Source organism: Sinohyriopsis cumingii, chromosome 5, assembly GCF_028554795.1.
Source record: "Sinohyriopsis cumingii isolate HCF-2022 chromosome 5, ASM2855479v2, whole genome shotgun sequence".
In the NCBI taxonomy this organism is placed as follows: domain Eukaryota; kingdom Metazoa; phylum Mollusca; class Bivalvia; order Unionida; family Unionidae; genus Sinohyriopsis; species Sinohyriopsis cumingii.
Genome location: NC_142965.1, coordinates 59,709,097 through 59,732,270, shown reverse-complemented (window position 1 = coordinate 59,732,270; position 23,174 = coordinate 59,709,097). Strand labels below are relative to the sequence as shown.

Sequence of the window (23,174 nt, the reverse complement as noted above, 5' to 3'; positions counted from 1 at the left end):
TTAGAACAAAACCACCCTGCCTCCATTTCTTGACCTATTGTAAGAGATTTGTGGCCTACAGTGAAACTTTTCAATAAACATTAACAAGTGGTAAATTAATGGGGAAAAAACAACACATCTAAGATTGTAAGAAACAAAAATCAAACATATGAAAGTACATTCTTACCTAACAGAGGAAGTAGCACTGGATAGTTGTAAGGCATTACAAACAAATTCACACACGATAACGTACTGCTGGCTTTCAGATATCCAAAAGGATGTCCCAGTTCACTATACTTAGCACTATTGTTTATAAATACTTGCCAACACATATTTGGCTGTCGCCTTTCTAAAATGTATTGAGTCAAAGGCGAGGGTTCAAGTTCATACTTATCAAAGGGTAAATTGTCTATTACCAAAGGTTCACAATAAGCACATGAGAATCTCACAATTGGATGAGCAGTTCTTGGGGTCTGAAAAAACGAAAACAGTACAGGTATCAATGTTAAGATTATTCTGTTATGTTTTGTAATTTATTTTTTATGCAATAATTACTGACAAAAATATTAATTTTTGATACAACATAATTAGTTATAGGATGCTGAAATTATGTCTTGCATCAGTTTTAACATTATTCTTTATTGTTAATATGCTTAATGTTTAAGAATTTTAAAATATGAGAGATCTGCCATTTATGATTTTCATTCAACGTGTTCCTAGTATGGAGAAACTGGAAAAAATATATCTCCAGTTAGCATGACACAATATATTACTATGACAGGGTTCTCAATACATTTCAAATGTGAAGAGTCAGTTGACCTTTCACTCAAAAATCTCGAGTCAAAATAAAAAAGTAAAAACTGAAATCTCAAGAGTCAATTCTTTTGAAGTCATGAGCCCATTGCTGTGACTCCTTGTCATTGGTGGAAACAAATGATAATTAAGATTTCTTGTCTCTTGCTGGATACTGAGAAATACTTGTACACTATTTTGTAAGAAACATACAATCTGATTTTTGTGAAACTTTCTCTTTCCAACTACGCGTTATTTTGTGTATATTTTGTATTTGAAACAGAGGATTATTTTATACTTTATAATAGTTTGAACTTCTCAACATAACCTATTTTAAACATTTCGCTAAATGAAGCAAATTGATTGCCAGTAAATTTATTCAAGTTGGTCCACACCTTGACAACCGGCTTCGCAAGCCACCATCCATACACTCCAGTTCTGACTAGTTGATTATAATTTGATGTCCAAACATACCAGTTCTGATATTTGATCAAAAGGTAGTCCATTCTTATCATAATCATTTCCTCTATCATAAACTTCAAACGTAATCTCGAAACAATTCAACTAAATTCAGCTGCACCTAAGTATTAGCTCCACCCAGTTCATAAATATCTTCCTTAGGTTCAATATTATTGGCCATCAAGGTGTAAATTGTTCTCAAGCAGATGTCAATCAATGCCTCCTACAGTAAATTTGTTATGGACAGTGCAATTAGTAAGAAACTAAGCAGGAGGCAAATCAAGGGTAATCAAGATTTATGCTCCAGCCCAAATCTATGTGCATCACAAAGATGCATAAGTTGGAATTCTGCGAATCAAAAATGGGTCATCTTTAAAGTCCACGTGTCTGAACCCAAGGGTATGCATCTATTGAAAAACCTGTATAACATAAACAAAACTTGTCTTATTTCATAAAAGGTCGATCTGCAGCCTTGAAAATGCTGAAGTTAAACCAGTCTGATCAGGTAGATTGACCTCTCAACAATTTTATGGTTGATAAAAACAGATATATACAAGCACAAATAAGAATTTCTTTGACAACAAAGAGTTTTGCTTGAAATAGTGTTTTCAAACTAAACTAAATACAACACTGTAATCCATTTTCATTTTGAAACTTTTTCAAGAACTATTACGCCTCATTGCAAACCCCTTTTGAAAAAATCCATGCTTTTTGCAAAGACTGAAACAATGTGATCATTAGACTATGACATCAGTAATATAATGTCACCTTTTACCAATGTGTATCATAGTGCTATGAAATATGGGAAAAAAAAGAACATAAAAAGACATGGTTGTGACTTTCCTATTACATAATGCATAAGAAAATTATTTTACAATTGTAACAATTCCAAAAATAGTCCAGTGAAAGAAATGTGTGTGTTATTTGGATTTTTGATAGTCTAATAAGCTTCACACACCCACATACTCTTTTCATTGTGTATTTGGAAAGCAGTCCATGATTTTCAATCTGTACAACTTTGAAATTTTTTAAAATTCTTTACCAGCTATTACTTTATGGACAAGTTACTGTGGCAAGGTACTTTTCCCCCATTTTTCCATGTACCCTCACTTGAGGATTATTATTCCTAACTCTCTAAGTATGAGTAGCACAATATAATTTTCACCAACCTCTTTTTAGTGATTCGAGATCCCATGGAAATGCCACTGTGCAAAAATATCAATATTACAAAAACGTCAAATTCTCCAACACATTATATGCGATCATCATTGCTACTTAGGACATTAGCAGCCATTTGGCTTCACTGTATTTGTGGAACTAAAAATGTTTGAGTCTTTTGAAATGAAGCTACATTGTACCTGATATCGCTTACCTTGATAGTTGAGATGTCAGCTTGAGAATGCTAATTGACAGAAGTATTTAAACTGTCGAGTATAAAACACTATACTGTCATCTGCTACTGATTTAATTTATCCTTTTGCAAGACCACATATATACATATATATAAGATCAATGTTTTTACATAAACAGGACATTTTATTTATACATCCTGCATTATCTATTGGATTTCTCCCTGCCTCTATTAACGAGGTCATCAGTTTATGCAGAATTACATCATTACTATTGCGAGGATGTAACTCATGATCAAACTCAACTGAAATCCTGATGATATTGGCTTAAGCTTAATAGCAAAGTTATGGCCTCCAGAGTGCCTACAAGCTTAGCCAATCAAATGCAAGATCACATCATTAATATCCATTGATTTTGTTCATAATCTAACCCTTCAGCATTCTGACAGAACCCTGATCAGAAATGAAGCCTCTAGAATACTCGCAAACAAGTGTACATGGACCAGCAGACAAAAGGCAATGGATGACACATGACAAATGTGTACAAGTGTACATGGACCAGCAGACAAAAGGCAATGGATGACACATGACAGATGTGTACAAGTGTATATGGACCAGCAGACAAAAGGCAATGGATGACACATGACAGATGCAGAGCCATATAATAAATTAACGTGGTCAACTGAGCTAACTGACAAAAAAAAATATTTCAGTGTAATCCGTTTATCTAGAAAAGCTCCAAAAAGTGTTTTTGGGTAATAATCCTAAATTACAAAAACTAACTGATGAATTTGCAAAGTTGTCAATTGATAGTCAATGCAAATTTATAGAAACAATCCTAATACCACCGAAACCCACCAAAGTTGGATTATTGACATCTGGCCAAAACGCCTCAGGTATAGGCCAATGCCCCACGGAATAACCTTTCTGAGCTGATCTAGGAACCAATATCAACCTCCTACAACTGTGCCAGGCCGTGTTATTTGGCTGTAGTGGCACCTGGGGTTTCTTGTCTTCTTCAGTAACTTCAATTACATCTGGTATTTTTGGATCCTGGTTTTCTGAAAATAAGTAAATCAGTTTAAGTTTTGTGTAACACTTAGTGCTGAAAAAATCCTTTGCCTGGACATACCAGGATAGATTAACAAATGTACTGGGCAAACACACATTAACACAAGCTCTGTTGGCCAGGTAAAGTTTCACTGTAGTGAACTATGTCTTATTTTTCTAGACACCTCATTATTTATCACTGGCAACATCAGGATTGCAATCAGGTACTTTGAATCTCATTGATCGGTATGATCACCAAGCCAGTTTGTTACTGGAGTCCAAGTTGGTAACAACCAGGTGTGCTAAACATTTTACAATGTATCTTGTTGAAAATACTGAAATAAGACTCCTGTGTGGGCCTGATATCACTCATTCATACAGTTTCTATAAAATCTATTATTGTTGGTATAATATATATTGTTCCATTAACTAATATATATATATATATATATATATATATATATATATATATATATATATATATATATATGTCACGTTCTTTGCAAACAAAGGACAAGTCATGTACACAATCACCATTTTTCCCCAGATCTCTCTCAGACCCTGGGAATTAAGCATGGATTCACACACCTACCCTTGTAGTACATACACTCACCTGGCATTATCAAATCAGTTAATTTGTGCAGTCAGCTTGGATTCATGGTTTTATCTTTAGCTAACAGTGGCCCCACACATTGAGTTGTAACATTGAAACAAGTGAGATCAACAACCAATGATATTAAGTAGCTCAGTCACTAAAGCATTGGAATCATGATCAGAAGTTTGTGCGTGTTTGATTCCCATCATCTAATTAGCCGGGATCCTATAGTAAATCAATGACCCAAGACTAGTCCCACCTTAGTGATGATTAAAATCAGTTATGACCTCTCAACTACTGCATAATTTTGGGTACCAGCACCATGGAGACAAAGGCAAAAAATCAGCTCCCAAGTGACTGATAATACATCCACAAGCCAGGCTTATGTGTGCAGGACATAAGAGAGACAAATGGTTAACAGTTTGTGATTCTTCCTTGTTACAAAAATGTATATAACTGGAAACCATCAAAGTGCAGAAATCCAAAGAGACCAATTAATGAATCAGTTATCCAATCTGTATGAAGGATCTGGTCCCTTCTTTGCAGTGAATTCACAAGGATACGGAAAGTGGGAAAGTGTCTGATATTGATCTTTATATTTAACTGGAATGGGTGATCTGACTAGTCAACCATAGCAGACCTTCTCAGCACATCCATCCCCAGAGTTATGTATTTGGAGTTGCCATAATCTCAAAGTGTATTACCCACTGGTTGCATTAGCCATGCAAGTCTTGTTAATACAAATGGCTGGAGAGCATGATGGACAGCTGGATCAACTGCCTGCTTCATTGGTATGCATGGCTTTTGCGTGGGTGGTTTGTTGGACTGTCAGAACCACCCATGCAAAGGAGTCAGCAAAAAAAGACAGATCAGACAGTCTTATCTCTATAGGGTTCCATATATCATGACACTATTATGGGCATGACTCAGTGAAGTGATGGCTCTCTGCTCACAAGACAATATGTACAATCTGTTCCAAAGCATCCATAAAGTCTGTGATGGACATAGAGAAAATCTTGTCCCTTTAGCCAGCAGCTGCATAAAAACTTCTGTATCAGTCAACATCTGCAGCTGAACTTGTGTCTTGGAAGACTGCAAGGATGGCAATTTTGTAAGCCCTTTACCCACCAATTCACCCAATATAATCGTGGCAGTCAGCATTGCACAGATAAAGTTTTGTATAGGTAGGGAGGACCATTATAACATTCTCCACCAATCTACCAAATGATGCTGTCTCCTTGAAATATGTCTCCTGTAGTTATAAAAGGATTAATCTGTTTATTCCGAGTTTAATCTGTTCCTTATTTGTGAATGAGTAATGTAATGTACTGAGAACCCCTTATCATAGTCCGCTAAATCATATGCATAGCTAGGTTAGCAAGTTGGAAAACTGTTCTTTATGGTTGTTATGTACAATTATCCACAGCTCACAAGTAGTATCTATTGCATATTGCTGCTCAAAAGTAAAATTTTGAGCTCTTCCAAATTTCATTTCCCTGAATCAGTGCTTTGCTGACTACTATGCCAGGTTTCTTATCTGTTCCAAAATGCTGTACAATGCTCTAAGTCCATGAATAACTGTATGCTTGTTCACAACGAATTATTTTTTATCAAATAAACAAACACTTTTCATTTCTTTTCAGATTCTTTTTTTATTCAATTTATCTTAACCCTTGTAGAACAAGATAACTCAGGGTTGAATTGTTTGAGAAAAATATGAAAATATCACTTTGCTTTTAAATTGCCTGTATTTTAATTAGGTTTGGAATTCAATAAAATAATGCTGAATATGGGACTGACTAGCATGCTACCTGTTTTTGTCCATATTGAATGAACATTAGATTCATATTTATAGGTAACTGCATTTGTATGGGAAAATATGAACAAGTTTTTCGAATGTAAATACTGCACGACCTTGGGAGTGTAGCATATCCATCTGATAAAATGAGTCCATATTTTCACGAACAAATGCAGTAACCTTTTTATTATATGCTTATTTTCCTATTCTACCTAAGGCTTAATTATATAAACAAAATACACTACAAGAAACAAAGTAAATGAATGTATGCCGTATTCCAAACTAAATACACAAGCACATATTCATCATCACACAACAATATTAATGCACACCTAACTCCGCCCAGATAAATTTGAACTTAGTCGTGTGCTAGACAGAAGTTTCAAAAGAAAATTGAAATTGAAATTTGGAGTCATATTGTGAATGCGCACTGCAACAAGTTTTCCATTTGATCTGGAATGACCAGAATTTGGTATTTTTGTTGATTTTACGAAATTTCATGATTATGGACTGGATTTATATGTGACAATTCCACATGAAATAAATCGGATTGAAGAAGCGAGGGAGAAGCAAGTTGACATCTGCAAATGTGTTTCTGTCACTGATTGATTGAAATCATAATGTGGGAAAAATATGAAGTCTTTCAATTGCAATTATCAAAAAGACGCTATGGAATTTAATGCTTATTTCATTTTGAGTGCAGTAAGGAGGATGCAATTTCACTTATATTCGAAATTACAGTACAATTTTGAAATGTGTAATCAAGATTGAGAACCTATGACATGGCTCATGTAATTCAGATTTGCAGAACTAAGAATGTACATTTGAGGAAATTGAGAATGTAAAACTAAGTATATATTTTTGCCATTCTTATTATCAGTAAAGAAGACAGTTTATGCCTTGTCACTTTATGTTCTTTGTAAGGACACTTGCTGGTGTCTACTGTATAGCTAGCCTAAATCCAAAACATTTTATCAAGAAAGTTAATGCAGAATGTGCTAAAGCAGATGGTATGTGGCAGTCCATGAAATATTTGCTCTACTTCATTCAGAAACAAATTTCATATACTAAAACGTAAAGCACATACTACACAAGTGTACAAAATTTGTTTACAAATCAGAAGTGCTGGCGTCTGCATCCATCGTTTGTTTACAACAGAAAGTAGTTCCTTTAAACACATGAATGCAATATGAAGGTGTGCAATATCATAAAATACTGAACGATTCTGACAAAGTAAAGTTAACAGAGAAAAAAATGAACATATAATAATCGAATCATTTTAGAGTTCAAAATCACTCACTGATATTTCCTGAAATGCTTCTAAACTTTAACAATAATTATCATCTTCAACCAGTAATTGCTGAACTGAATCATATAAAGATGAACCATGTTGTGAGTCAGCCATTTTATGTTTTATAGGTAGCCTGTATTTTAAGCATGTGAATTGCTTAATTCAAATTGTCATCTGAGGATGAACTTTGCTGGGCATCAACCATTCATGATTTTCTAGGTAGCCCATATTTAACAAGTATTGGTAAAACTTCCTTCATGAATGCAAAGTTAAAACTACAAAAGAATTTTTGTTCCAGGGCCAGATATGTTAATCAAGTTTGGTTTTCATGTCAATCCAAAGGATCCTGATATTTAAACAGTTGCCATTCTGAAAAATGACAAATACTGCAGTATGAACTTTGAGACCTCTACAAGGTGGCACAACTAGTGTTATGACTTAGCACTTAAAGTGTTAACAGTTAAATAAAAATAATAAAAAACAACTGTGCAGAATACATTTTATATATTACTTTAAACTAATTTGCAGGTGTGCACAAATTCATACAAATTTTGCATCATTTGTATCCTGGCAGTAATTCAGCTGAAGGATCAACATCACAATGCTCCATCCAAAACTCCACACATCAGTCTATTCTTTTTTCCATCAACCAAATATCTTCTGAACATAATGTACATAAACTGCTTGTTGAGGATGATGAACACTTCATGTGCATCCTCATTAGGTTCTTGCACTAACCCTATCTCGATGACGTTGTTTAAATAAAATTACAAGAACAAAAAATTTTGGAAAATAACTCGTATTTACAAATCACAACAAAAGTACTCATTACTAAACTGAGCAGAAATATATATGCAGTGAGTGCAAAAAAAGAAACATTAACATGGAAAAACAATTGAGTAATGGAGCATAATGTTTAAATAAACTGCAAAAATATTCACATAAATATTGATATAAAATAATGATTATACATAGTAGTAAATAGCTTTATACACACAAACAGATTTTCTTGATGAAGATAATCTCTTGATTTCGGAGGGTCAGCAGAACTATGTTAATAGTGCTAAGAAAAAGCTTAAAACTGGAGCCATATAGCAGTGGTATTGGGGAGGTAATGAGTAAGAGTTTCTTCCCTTGGTCAACATGGCATACAGACAAAAAAATTTCGTTTTACTGGAGGACTGGTTTTCTGAGTTAGCAGAGTTTATTTTCCTAAGATTAATGTGATTGGGGAATGTATTCAAAAGAGAAATGTATTCTTGGAATATGAATGTCCTGCCATGGTGCAAGAAGACCAACTCTTATGCAAAACAGCTGGACAAAGGGATGTGTGGATGTACAAACTGATTAACTACATGCCCCAACGGCACTGATGGTGGGATATTAAGCAAAAGAAGGAGAAATGTACAAGAGTTAAAGTCTTACTGATTTTCCACCAGTTATATATTTTTAGTTAAATATCTAAAGAGATCTTAGGATCATATTCCATATATAACAATAGTCATTATTCCAACACAGAAAGGTAATCTGGTAGTATATCCAGACCAATACATCTCCATAAAAATATGAACATCCAACTGAATTAAGAAACACATGCCTTAACACCAAACATCTTGACCCTGGTCTTTTTAATGTAAAGCACTGTACCACATTTGATTTCAATCCATGAAGTCCTTCAAATGTTTTTTATGAGAAATAAAAATTTCCTAAGAGAAGGGAATCGGATGTGACAATATATGACATGACAGGTAGACATGGGCAGCAGTATATGAACCATCCATAGATAAGACACACACTTTTCTGAGAGTGTGGGAATATCTTCAAGATCTTAAAAGAGGCCCAAGTGGGCATGAAAATGCTCATCTGGCTTACTTAACTTGACAGTTGACTATTTCACTAAAATGGCTTCCATACTATTCAGGAATATAATACTAAGTGAATAAACTTGATATCATGTGAATTTTACATATATTATCATAGCACAATTTGAGTCATCTCCAAAGATAAAGGCAAGATTACTATGCAAAGCATTTTACTCTTAATCAAAGTCTTCTAAGGCCTTAACAATATAAATCTTTTTACCGAGTTTTACAGAAATTGGATGAGAAATAAAGTCTCTATATCGAGTGAGGTAATAAGGTCAGCCAATCAGATGCAAGATCATCTCGCTCATTACAGAAACTGTCAAAGACAATGACATGTAAGCTCATTTACCAACCTGCAGCAAAACCCAAATGAAACTACTTACAGCAAGACATCTTGAAAATTAGCCTATATATTTTAAGTTTGATCAAAATCAGATCAGACACAGTCTCATAATGTCACAAGAAGCAAAGCCAACCAGATGCTAGTTCACCTCAACAATATGTACAGACATTACTCAAAATAAAACTCACTGGATATCTTGAAGGCATGTCAATTTACCAAGACTGACACAAATCTGATCAGAAACTGAGTCACTCAGGTGTTGACTAGCTCAGCCAAACAGATGAACGATCAGTTGATTAAAATGCTAGGATCTTGTATAAAATTGAACCAATATAAAATTTGATACATTTAGCAAGTTTAATCAAAATCAGATCAGTAAAATGGTGGAAACAAGCAGAACTATTCAGATGCAAGTCACATGATCAACATGTGTGGATCTTGCTTATCCTCTAAGCCTTCCAATATCTTGACCAACTGAAGCCCAAAGCTAAATAAAATTTGACCAAATGAAGCCCATGTGCAAAGCTAAATAAAATTTGACCACTGAAGCTCATGTGCAAAGCTAAATAAAACTTTACCAACTGAAGCCCATGTGCAAAGCTAAATAAAATTTGGATCATCAGAAATATAGATTCCAGAGTGTTAACAAGTTCAGCCAATCAGATGCAAGATAATCTTGCTTAACAACAAACACGTACCATATCTTGATGATGCAAACCTACATAACAAGTACTATCAAAATCAGTTCAGAAATTTTGTTCTCGAAAAGATCAGACAAACATGTGCTTTAATCTCTCTAATTATCAGACTTGTAGGATTATGTAAATGTTGACCAATGAAAAACAAACAGATAGACAATGAATGCAGAGCCATACCAAAAGCTTACTTGGCTTGACGGTGTGCGAACTAAGAGACTGTTTTGCTCTATTCATATGCAAGTGATACAAAAAAATAATTCAAAATCGTATACCATCAGGTACAGGTGGTGGATCAGGTCCTATCTTCTCAAAATGTATCACCACACCACTCTGCAGTTTCCCCACAATGCTTTCAACAGTACTGTTCAGCAACTTTTGAGAGTAAACTGCATATGATCGACCTGCAAATGGGCAAGATTAATCTTCAATATCATAAGGAAAACATGTATTACATAAAAACAACATAACCCTGCTAAATAAAAAGAAACCAAAATGTCCTGGATTCAGCTACTTTACAGCAAATATCACTCCAATTCTATTTTCTTTTGCAAGTTACTTTCATTACTCTCAATTATATAGACAAGACACGGGGTAACTACTACAAAAAAAAAAACGAATAAAAGAACTGTCACTTCACATGCAGACAATATGAGTCTTTGATCTACTGATGAAGAGAATGAAGATTAGTCAAAATATGAAGTGAAGGATTTAAACACTGACCTTATTTAATACTTTTATATCTATTTTAATCTTCCAGCAGTAACCATTTTATAATGACAATCTGACACCTTGGCGAAAAGTATGCAAAGGGTCCAATGCAGCCCCCAACAACCCTAAAAAAGACTATTTTCTTTACAATTGTTAAAGCATGCCACTCATTTCTGTCAAATGATTTCACCTTCTGCTGTTGTTTTTGATAGCATTTAAACAAGCATAATTACAATTATATTCTGCTTTTTTATATTTATAAAATACTACATGGAACATATCTGAAAAGGAATTCTTACTCTGCTAAACTGTTTTGCTTGTAAAATGTGTCTGTTTTAAATATAAAGACCTATAAAGGTGATAAATTTGCATTCTTTTTGTGAAACTCCTTTTTTAATGACATCACATTAGTCCAGGGCTCAAAATAATGTTAATCCACTAATTCAAGATCAGCAAATTTGCCAACATATCACTAAAACCACAGCCCTCACAAATCTGTTGGATCAGTCAAAATTTCTGCACATCACTATCAATAAGTTAACAGGTGAAATCGTGTTGAATATTATCTAGTAATAAAACATGATAACATGCCCTTTCATGGCTGATTGATCTGTTTTCTGTCGTAAATTTGCACTTTGACAATGTCCAATTACTGTCAACAGTAGAAATGGAAACATTTTCTTTCATGCATCAAATAAGGATAGTTATAATCAAACCAATCAGCAAACATGCCTGCAGATCTGGACCAATGAACAGACTTGAATACTGATGACTGAAAATGATTCAGGATATCAAACAAGTACCTAAACTAGCATAATGAGAATAGACAGTTCAGAAAGTCCACAAATTATGCAGTACTGAATAACAGGAAGTTTTTGTTGATTATTGTTGACATAAAAATATACAGTGCATTTTGGGGTAACAACTGGAAATATGTAGAGGTTCTTACAAGGAGTTTAGCTGCATCTGAAAGTCATAAATGAAATCTGACAAGAAAGGGCACAATCATAAAAAAAATGATCTAGAGATGAAAACACAAAGTACCAAATATCCTTGTAAAAAAACTGGAATGCCTAAAACATGACCCAGAAAAGGAAGTGCTTAGTGTTGTACCTAGGATACCAAGAACACAGAACACTGTGCACAAGTAGTTCAAGTTGAAATGTTTACACATGTAAATGGCTCAGTTTAGGTTACTGCCTGCAAACAAGTACAAAACTGATGAACATGTTTTTATACATGTGGCTATCATTGACAAAGGAAATACCTGTTCCAATTAAGTGATATATATAAACCTCTCTTCTTAGATGGACTAATTAACAGGATTTTTCAGTTAAACCTTTTCTACAGTATGTATAACTGTCATAGCCAATATGGCATCACTAGAAAAAAGCAAGCTGACACGAATTGGCTACGGTCCACATTACACATCACGTACTGATAACACCAACAAAAATTTCTTAAAACTACATTATTTATCTTCAAACAACAGGTATGTGAGCAGAACCTTTTATTAGTAATACTTTATTTTAAAGAAATGTCGTTTCAAGCTTGTAAACCACAGTAATGATTTTAGCCATACAGATTCGACAAAAGCATACCATGTGCATGTCCACTTGTATTATCAAGTTTTTCATCTTATACATGTATACAGTATAAGGAAGCAATATCACGATGAGCCTTGGGATGTTTCACTGAAATTGTCATATATATTCAATAAAAACATGTTATGCAAACTGAAAACTGTCAGAATACATACAGCATAAGAAACAGTTGCAACTTTAATGCACATTATAATAGCTGTCAGCTGTTTAGTAAGCCTAATGGGTAGACAGGGGGAAAGGTTGAGTTTCTAATCAATTCAGTTAAATGGTGTTTTTGTTTATATATACTGTGCATACATTCAGAAACTATGGCAAACATTGCAGCCTTATAATTAGTGGCAAAAAAAGATAATCTTATTTTCTTTAAGAATCTGTCATCTTAACCTTTTTGTCTCACTGCATTTAATTTTTGTTGTCTGCACTGCACAATCATCTTTTCTTGTACACCCTTTATCTAGTAATCAGGTAATACATACAAATATTTAATTTGACTGACTTGAAAATAGCCGCATTATGGGAATTTTATGTTTTAAATTTGTTCTCATTTGATTTTCATGCTAACTCAATTTAGCTTTGTAGTTCCCATGCTTCCTGAATTATTATTCTTTTCTAACTAATAATATAATTCACTGATTAAATGCAAAACTGTTGTGCAAAGTTTTATACCCCAGAAATTTAGTCCCTTTTCTCATTAATTCAATCTCGAAAATATGTTAAAATGTCAGCCATCAGTGACTTTGCACTGCACATCGGCAGAATAGTATATATTTGAATTTCTGATTGCTAAAAATGATTGAAAATAGAAATTAACCAATTTTAAGTTTGTATTGGCTTTAGCAACTCTGGCTATTGCTAGAACCAGCATAGATATGGATAAACATACTGTAAGAAAAACTTGTACATGGATGTTTTGAATTTTTTCCCCTACAAAAAAAAAGAAGAGTACATGAGTGCAGACCAGTAAAACAAAAATTGCAGTAGATGTGTGATTTCAAGCTGACGGTTCAACACTGTGATGCTGTGCACCTTCTAAACTGAATCCTTTTAAGAAATACAAAAGTTCACGGACAAGTGAAATTTATGCAGAATCAGGGAAGTTTTATTATGTTCTTGAGGTTAATAAAGATGTAAAATTATGTAAATCCGAACATAAAAATGTTCTATAATATAAATCAAATCATATACGTGAAGAAAATGGCAGACCTCTATATCCTCTGCCCAAAAAAATTTGTTGTGCTCGCCATTATTCTAATAAGTGAACCATCAAGATGTCTGCTAGTGACAGAAGGATAGCAAGATTTTTAAACTGACCACCAAGGAAGCCAAACTGATGCAAAATTGGCACCGTTTTTATTTTGGACCAATCCGACATCCTAAGACGTCTTTTGGTGAAAATCCCATTTCAACATCATGATCCTTTCTGATTTAAGATGGATCACTATGACCGAGTTTTCAGATCGACTTCATCATGGAAACTCCATGACCATCCATTCAGGTGGAGTAGCATACACACAATTTTCAAGATGTTGACCATGGTGTCAGATCTGCATTATTGTCATTTTCACTTAATGACAACTAGACACCATAAGAAACTTCTGGTAAACCCCTTGTGACTATAACTTTCCATTTTAGGCAGAGTAGAGATAACAATAATTTCAAGACGGCTGCCACAGTGGAAACACTGGATTATCAGAAGGGGGCAACTTTTTTGTTTTAGGTCAACTAGAATATGAACTGTTTTGGTGAAAACCCCTTATTGATATGACCTGTATGAATAGTAATAACAATATCTTTAAGATGGCCATCATAGTGTCAATCTGATGAACACCTTAAGAACAACAAAAACAATAAAACTGGGAATTTAGACTAGCAAAGAGGAACATATACACCCCTAACTCAATATGTGCAGGGTTCAATCTAGGATTTGGCACGATGAATCCATTAACCCATTTAAATTTTGAAATGGAGCCACCGTGAATAAAACATGGGCCACTATCTTACAGATTTAACTAACAGTTGCATGAAGATTATATAATAAATGTAACCCAAAATTATGCTTAAAATATTAATTATTTTTCTAATAGCACAACATGGTTACCATTTTGTACATTGGATAAGAATGACTAAGTACTGAATGATCCAAAATAAAGAACTTATTATTGATGATATCAATAAATTACAATTAATGTTGACAGTTCAAGATAAAAAGTTTATCACTAAAATGTTTACAATTGTGAAATAAAAATAAATTTGTCATACTTTTCATTAGTGTAAGTATTACAAAAATCATCAAGATTTGGTTTGAATATTGTTGAAATATTGTCCTTGCTTGCCAGTAATAATTCTTCAGCCACGTGGGTTTTTAACTATACATGTCAGATTTTTCTCTAACTTTCAGCACATTCAGTGATAACTGATCATTATTAATGTCAGTGGTGTTCTCAGAAAATGTTGTTTTACTGGTATTATCATCTTCTGGCCAACTGCTTGATGATCTTGCCAACTTCAGGTCCAAAAAGTCAGTTAAGCAAATTTATATTCTCTTCAAAATGCATTACTGATCTTGTGTAAATAATAATAGCTCTTCTTGACCTGTACAAGTATGTGAAACTGAAGCAGTATCTCAGAAATGAAGGTCATTACCTGGCAACTTGCCTTTGTCATAAAAATCAAACTGTCATTACCTGGCAACTTGCCTTTGTCATGAATTTGTGTGTCAAACATGTAATTTCTTGCACCTGAATTGTCATGATCAGGCAACTTGCCTATATCACATAAATGTGTGCAAAACAGATGTAATTTCTAAGAACTTAATTCTCACTACCAGGCAACTTGCCTATGTCACACAAATGTGTGCAAAACAGATGTAATGTCTCAGAACTTGTAAATCAATCAGTCATTAGCTGGCATCTTGCCTATATCATACTACCATGCTTCAATCACATAATATTTTGACAAATGTCACATTCATGCTTTAACAGTCAAAAACAATAGTGTTAAGAGTCTATGCTCTTAAAATAAGTAACAGAAAAGAGTGAAAAACAACAAGCTTTGTAAAATTTAACAAACAATTTATTTCCCTAGAATACAAAGTAAAAATGAAAGAAACAAAGAACTTACAGTATCGTAAATTTAATTCCAAAATAATCCAAGAATTACAGAGACAAGTCCTAGTAATTTAAAGTCCTGAATACAATTCATGAATAAATCCAAAAACTGAACGCTATGATGTGTTTGTTATAGCTCCAAATGTGTTGATGTTCCAAGTCTTTTGTTCAATCACAGTAATATAATTTCAGGTTTGAATTTACTGAGATCTCGGAATCATGCATACTTGGACATAATTTTTTAATTTATGCAGGAGTAATATGTACAAATAAAATTGCTAGATTGCAAATTCAAAGGCTTGCCAGTCCTGCTTCAAATACCAGCTGAGTGGGAAAATGTGTTAAGCAATTGATCATTTTAGCTGTGCTGATATTTACAATGAGAGAATTTAATGGCTGAAAGACACCCATATGTACATGTTGTCATTGTAAGAGTACATCACAAAAACATGATCCAATAGCTTGGCGGCAATTTCAAAGACTTAAGTGGCTGCTGAGTGGTGGGGAAATGTGTTGATACCGTATGTTTTTGGACAATAATATTTAAATGCCTTGCAAGTTTTCGGATATCGCTCCACTATAATTTTTTCTACAATTATGTTTTTGGAAAACAATCTTGGAAGATCTGCTGCATCGTTTTAATGTAAAATTCACAGCGTGTTTGCTATTAATTTAACTAGTCCAAAGTTGGCTTCATTTGGTCGCCAATTATTTAATGTGATCATGAACTTCCATGAACTAATATAAGTTAAGATTCTTGATCATATGTATGTATGCATGTACGTATATATGGGTGTGTATGTATGTACGTAAGTGTGTATGTATGTATGTAGACTGATAGATAGATACCTGTTTTTATATTAAGCCATACACAATAAATAGCAATATCAAAGAATGAAAAGAAATATGACTGAATCCTGTAATATATTTAAATATATTATTCAATTACAAGTAGCTTGTCCATAGCCTTTTCTAGGCCCTCGGGCAAAAAAACCTTAAATTCTGTATCACTATCATCATCCATATCGTTTAATTGTTTGTCATTTCTGATCAGTGCGTTTTCACTTCCGCTCAGATCGTCACTGATGTTACACACCTTGAAAGATTTCTTTATCATTTGTGCGCTTTTCCTTCAATGTGTTCATGGCATTTACAACAAAGTCCAATACAGTCTGTTTGCTGGCTGTCTTGATCCATCTGTTGCTGCTTTCATCAGATGATTTTAATGCATTCTTAGCATGCCTTATGTATTCTGTCCAGCTGCAGTGGAGGTAGCTTTTGACAGGTTTATTGATGCTCATGTCAAGAAGTTGCAACTTGGCTGTACAGGCTCCTGGTATTATTGCTGGCAAAACATTTCCGCGCCGCAACTGTTTCCTTATGTCACCAATGATGTGAGGCGGAATGGGTCCATAACTAACAGTGATTGCTCTCTTCTGGTGAATGGCAAATAAATTTCTTCAATCCATCGCAGCATTAGTATTTCATCCATCCATGCCTTCTCTTTAACTGCGATAATCCACCCTTTTGGTGCCTTCAGATCTAGATGTCTCTTTCCCTTGAAAATAATCATTGGGGGTAATACTTCACCAGAACCTGCAACGGCTAAAACGACAGTAATATGTCTCTTCTCCGCTATAGTTGTACGAATCAGAATGCTTTTTGTTCCTTCTTTGTCCACCGTTTTCTCTGGCACAAGATACATCAGTACCTCGTCCATGTTGATAACAAACTTATCGTCAAACTTGTCCTCCTCACATCTATCCATCAAAAACTTGTGGAATGAAGCAATCTTTTAAATCTTTGGGTAAACGTTGGGCAAGAGAGGTCCTTCTTCTGAGCACAAGACCATGTCTTTTCATGAAACTCTCTCCCCAAGAACGACTGGCATAGAATTTGCTCTCTTGAAATTCTTGTTGTGACAAGCTCCCTGGCATATATACATATTCCCTCAACACTTACTGGAATTTTTAAGTCACAATGAGCAAGCACCCATTGAGCTATCTTATCATCCATAGCTTATCCATATGAAATGGGTCGTCCACATTTGGGCAAATGTCTGTTCAAGTTCAGATCTGCAGAAAAGTCAATTTTCATCCAGGTACTAACCGTGGATTTCGGAATCTTGAATTACTCTGCTGTAGGTCTAACTCCCAGAAGTTATGCATTGTTAACGATATCCTGCTTTTGCTTTAATGTATAATGTTTATAGTGACCACATACAGGACTGGGTGGAGCAATCATCACATACAGTGCTTTTTGTGATGGATCCTCAGAATCATTAATTCGAAGTCGCTTCTGTGGATGGCCTACTGGCCTCTTTGGAGATGATTTTGGGAAGGTAGAGTCCCTCCACGATCTAGGCAGTGCCTCCTCGCTTGTTGCAGAATGTATGATAAACTTATCCATCACAATTATTACAGTAATAACAATATTATATTTCACAATGACAGCTATCCAGTATATAAACTTTTGATAGTGGTGGGAATTTTATTTATACTTAATATTTTAATCGCTTGATTCGGTTAAAAAAATATGACTGGTTGTCAGTGTAGACATTGTTACACACGAAACCACTTCAAACAGTGTAGACTTGTTACACACGAAACCACTTCAATCAGGCGTGACAGTTATGGCTATATTGATTAGAAACCATGACCCCTGCTTTATATCATTAAAGAATACATCAGAGAGTCGGTATGGATTAGTAAAATTCATTGGCATTGTGCAACAAAACAAACCCCTTATCCATGAGGCATTATATACCAAGATTTAAACATAGTTATTGTTCTACAGATAATAAACCTCTTTGAAGACTAGAAATATTGATTGTGGGTGCTAAATGTTTGGTACATCGTGTGCTCTTTAACTGAAGGCCAGATGGCTGCCTTTTATTTCCGAACACACCTGTCATAGAAATCCCACAAGTTATATTGTTAACAATTATCACCTAGAAACTTTGAAATCTCCAACATGCATCAAAACAATCTTTGAGCATCTGATTGTTTTGAGTCAGCAAGCTCTGCTCATTTTGAAGCTACCATCAGCTAGGTGGGGGAAAAAAAGAAGAGAGAAACACAACAAATAGATCACCTTTTATTTTTTAAAAATACCAACATATTAATCACTCATATTCGTATTTTGTAACTTGCTTGTTATTTTTACCCTTTCTATGCATGCATACAACACTCACACCACATGGAGCCGCTCACCCTTGGTGCTCTAAGATTAGCCATCATACATGTACCGGTATTTCTACTCTTGATACTAAAATGTTTCCGTCATAAATATCTTAAGAATAATAATTCCAAAATCTTTTTATTTAGTTTGTATTAATATCTTAATTACACAGAAAAAAAAGCTTGCATCATTTGTAACATAGATCTGAATGATCACTGATTAGTAGAGGGTTAAACTGTGGATTGCATGATTGCTAATATGGCGATTCTTTTGGAAAATATGCACACAATGTATGGCTGTGTTTTCTGGTGGACGGACATGTATCAAATAGACAAAAATAGGCAAGTAATGCCCGTTTTTCATTCATTATCCTTTCCATTGTGTTAGACAAATTACTTGTTTTACTTCATGGCAGCACATCATCACGTGAGCTAACAGTAACTTTGTTACGGATGGGGGGTGGGGGGTAGAGAGATAAATCTATCTTCACCTGTATGTTTTCAGACACCTAATTAAAGAATTTAATATGTATTCAGATGACCAGAAAAAGTAATTATTTGTTGCAGTCCAAAAACATATGGTAAATATGGTAGTTACAATGACTGAATTCAGAGGCAGAAAGACAGAGTGATGTAAATGTGTATAGAGTACATCAACTGAACAACTTTAGCTTTCATTACTGTGTTTGTTTCCAAGTGTAGCCAAATAAGTAGTGATGTGACCTTGAAATCAAGACATGTTGAGAGTTAGACAAAATGCCATTTGAAGAATATGATAAGTATTTTGGGGTTAAATTGCAAATTGATAAAGACTCTAATGAGATTCAGCAAAGTGCTAAAGTTGCTAGAATTGATAATTCGCATGGAATACTAGCCAGATGTAAGAAAGTGTGTGATGCCTAGCTTACTGCCTGGAGTAAGACCTTTCTTGGCCTGACATAATTCACTCTCACTTAAATGGACAAGCAACAGCCTATGTCAGTGGTGTAAAGAAGTTAGAAAATTAAACTCAACTGCAATCACTGGTTCTTCTCATCTGAAAATTTAGCCACTTCTGGTGTGCCCAATAATGCTTCTGGTAGGGACTGCAACTTTGCTGGTGGGACTCCTGTTTTTCCCAAAATAGGAGTCCAGGACTTCTAGTTTTAAAATCCTAATGAGACCTCTGTATAAATTACAGTGAAAGTCTCTATCCAAAAATTTTATCAGAGCACTTTTATATTGCCAGAGAAAATAATCACCTGAATTCAATAATTTGAACAAAAATGATTCCAGCCCAAAACTACTGGTCACAATATATACGCCTCTCCCTCAAAATGGGGTCCACAAACATAGACCACACTATAAGTGAGGACACAAGTTAAAGAGGGACCTCCAAAACTTGAAAAAATCCGCTTATACATCAAGAAATCTGCCGAGGGGTAGTAGGGAACTGGGCAGTTTAATGAATGAATCCTTGTTTTACAATCATGTCGATAATATATCTTAATAATGCACTTTTCGTAATGAAGTAGTTTGTTATTCTTTATAAATAACATTTATTTTCAAAATGTCCAACATAGGAAAGATCGTACCAACTGGTTTCAACAACATTCATGTGTATGCAAAAACATCTGTGCATTATGTCACTGCTCTTTGTTGTGTCAATTAGTATACTACAAGTCATGAGTTAAAGCAGCCAAGAACTAGACTTACTGTAGATACACCACCAAAGAAGATTAAATTTTTTCTTTTAAAAAAAACTAAACATTTATTTTGTGAGACAAATGGCTACATCAAAACTCAATTTTTGTTTTGTTCAATTTGTACAATACTGATGTCATGATTTCAATGAAATAGGGAAACTTCTGATCATCCTTGAGGATGTCTCTATGTGCCAGTTCAGGAATTCTCTGAAAATAGCTTACCCACAATGGTCCATATCTGTGAAGCTATTTATTTTACAAAGTATTCATTTCACTTTGTTGCCTTGCTGTCTTTGATCACAGTTATGAAGGAGTCGCATAATTTAAGTAGTTTATGTTACAAAGACAATAACATTTATAACAGTGTGTGACTGATCAAATGAAGTGAGTTCACCCGACATATGACTAGGGCCCACTAGATATTAAGTATGTAGGGTTTGCATGCCTTTTTTTTTATAAAAAAAAATCCACATCCTTTATTTGATTCAAAAGACATAATTAATGTGATAATACAAAGGAGGCCAGCTTTTAATTCAGTTCAACAATACAACAAATACTTCTGCAAGTCAGTTATCAAAACACGGTCGACACTTAATTAGGTTCTCTGAGAAACGCTTGCAGACATAGCTGTTATGATAGATTGACATATTTTACATTTAAATACACATTGCATTTATGATGATAACACTTAAGTGGAACTAAAAGATAGAATTTAAACACAAATTTCACTTCATAAAAATTATTTAATTGCCATTTAAATATTAATGTACTGCATACACTAGGCTTAAGTGACAATTTCATTGATCAAAATTTTCTTGAATATTTTTAATTACGGTGTACTAAGAATGTCGTTTGGAAAGAAAAAGTAACCAATTATATGACTTCTTACTAAAAGTTGATAATCTTAAAATGTTATTACATTTTCCGGGTGATATTGACCATTTTTTTACCATAAAATTAGTGATATATCAATGTTTTGGTTACCAATTTTGATCACATTTTTTTTCAAGTTCAAGAAATAGGGATCATTTTTGGGGGAATTTTCTGGTTTTAAAAAAAGGGATCCACTCCTGACCCTGCATTATAAGCACTTCACAAGTTATCAGTGTGCAAGTTATCATGGGAGTCGATTAATATACAACTTGAAAGAGCTAGATGTTAAAGTACGAATGATAAAATCCCCTCAGTTAAACATACATACATAGATCTTGATGCTTACAAAACAATAACCTAAATACGTAGAATTCACTGAGGAAATTCCAAAACCTAGACCCAAATAAACATTTCTTTCTTCTATTAATAATAATACTGATTTTAAATCCATACACACAAAGAACAATTTAGTTATGTATTAGCTGTTTACACAGAATAAGATATAAAAATCAATCTGGGTCAAGCAGAAATTAACTCAGTATTGGACAATGTCAAGTAAAACATACAATGTTACATTACAATAGCATGTAATAAAATAAAAATAAAAATAATTGAAGGAAAAAAAATATAACAAATTAAATATGCATAACAATTGTTCCGAAAAAAAATTAAGTGGTGGCATATGCAAGTGTCAAGAGTTCAACACTTTAAGTTGTCATGCACCAACCTGGCTAATTTTCCTAAGAGGCCAGTAATGTTTTTTACTGTTCCATTGGTGCTCGAACATGTTCTAGACTGAATCCAGATGTGCAGTTAGTTTAAAAGATATCTTCATGGGTCTTGAGAATTATACTCTGGAAGCAAAACAATGAATGATGGATGAACAACAAATTATGAAGACTAAAATATTGAATATGAAAGACGGCAAAAAGGCACATCTGGACCAGTAGTTTTAAAGATAAAAACTCTACTAGGTATACAAAAAGTTTCATAGAAATACCTCAGAATAAAACTGTGGATAACGGATGGATAGAAAAGTGGATTAAAAGTACTGAAAGTGATGATGTGTCAACAGAGCAAAAGGCCCATCTGGACACAGTATAATATGTATACCTAACCTAGTCTCATACAGATATCTTCAATGGTTTCTTGAAAGTGTGCTCTGCAAACAAAATTCTGATGGATGTAAAAAAAAATTATATAGCCCTCACCAGTTTTTGGTTGGGCTTAATAATACAAACACTTGATGCTTTACCTCCAGTGACTTCACACATGGCATCGATGGGATGGTTTTCAGCTGAAGGAATGTAAGTGCTGGAGTTTAGGTCTATTGGCACACTGCCTGGAATTTTTAGGACAATACCAAATATCCTCTGGTCCCATCGGAATGGTTCCTTGGTCAGCTCTGATCCTGGGACTATTGATATGTTCATCGGAAGATTCAGCTAAAATATTATGGATTCTTATTATTAGAGGTTTAAATTCACATACATGTCAAAGTGTCCCTACCCCATCCCATGCTCCACGTCACGGACCCCCAAATGGGAGGGGGGAACCAACATTCTGGAACCATATTGTACATCTACAGTAACATCCTTCTCCCACCCCAATGTCCCAAATTTTTAAACCTAACACAATGAGATATGGTTACACCATATTAAAAAGGCACACAGGTAGAATCACGTAATTCCCACAGTTTACTTTCAAAACTGTTGGGATAATTATTTATGTTTCCAGTTCGATATAAATCTCTTTAAATATGTATATTACTAATGGTAACATTGATTTTTGCTTAATTT

General features: G+C 34.2%; 1 protein-coding gene across 2 annotated transcripts in view; it reads right to left on the bottom strand.

The window, feature by feature from the left end:
• LOC149799256 (integrator complex subunit 6-A-like) overlaps window positions 1-23,174 on the bottom strand; it is a 96,035-nt gene that overhangs the window by 62,117 nt on the left and 10,744 nt on the right. For both annotated transcript variants that reach the window (XM_089958554.1, XM_089958555.1), the window contains 4 exons: window positions 22,631-22,820; window positions 10,492-10,620; window positions 3,438-3,640; window positions 167-452 (listed from right to left, as the gene is read on the bottom strand). In XM_089958554.1, the coding sequence (XP_089814680.1) occupies window positions 167-452; window positions 3,438-3,640; window positions 10,492-10,620; window positions 22,631-22,820 (808 nt within the window). The remainder of the gene's footprint in view (window positions 1-166; window positions 453-3,437; window positions 3,641-10,491; window positions 10,621-22,630; window positions 22,821-23,174) is intronic.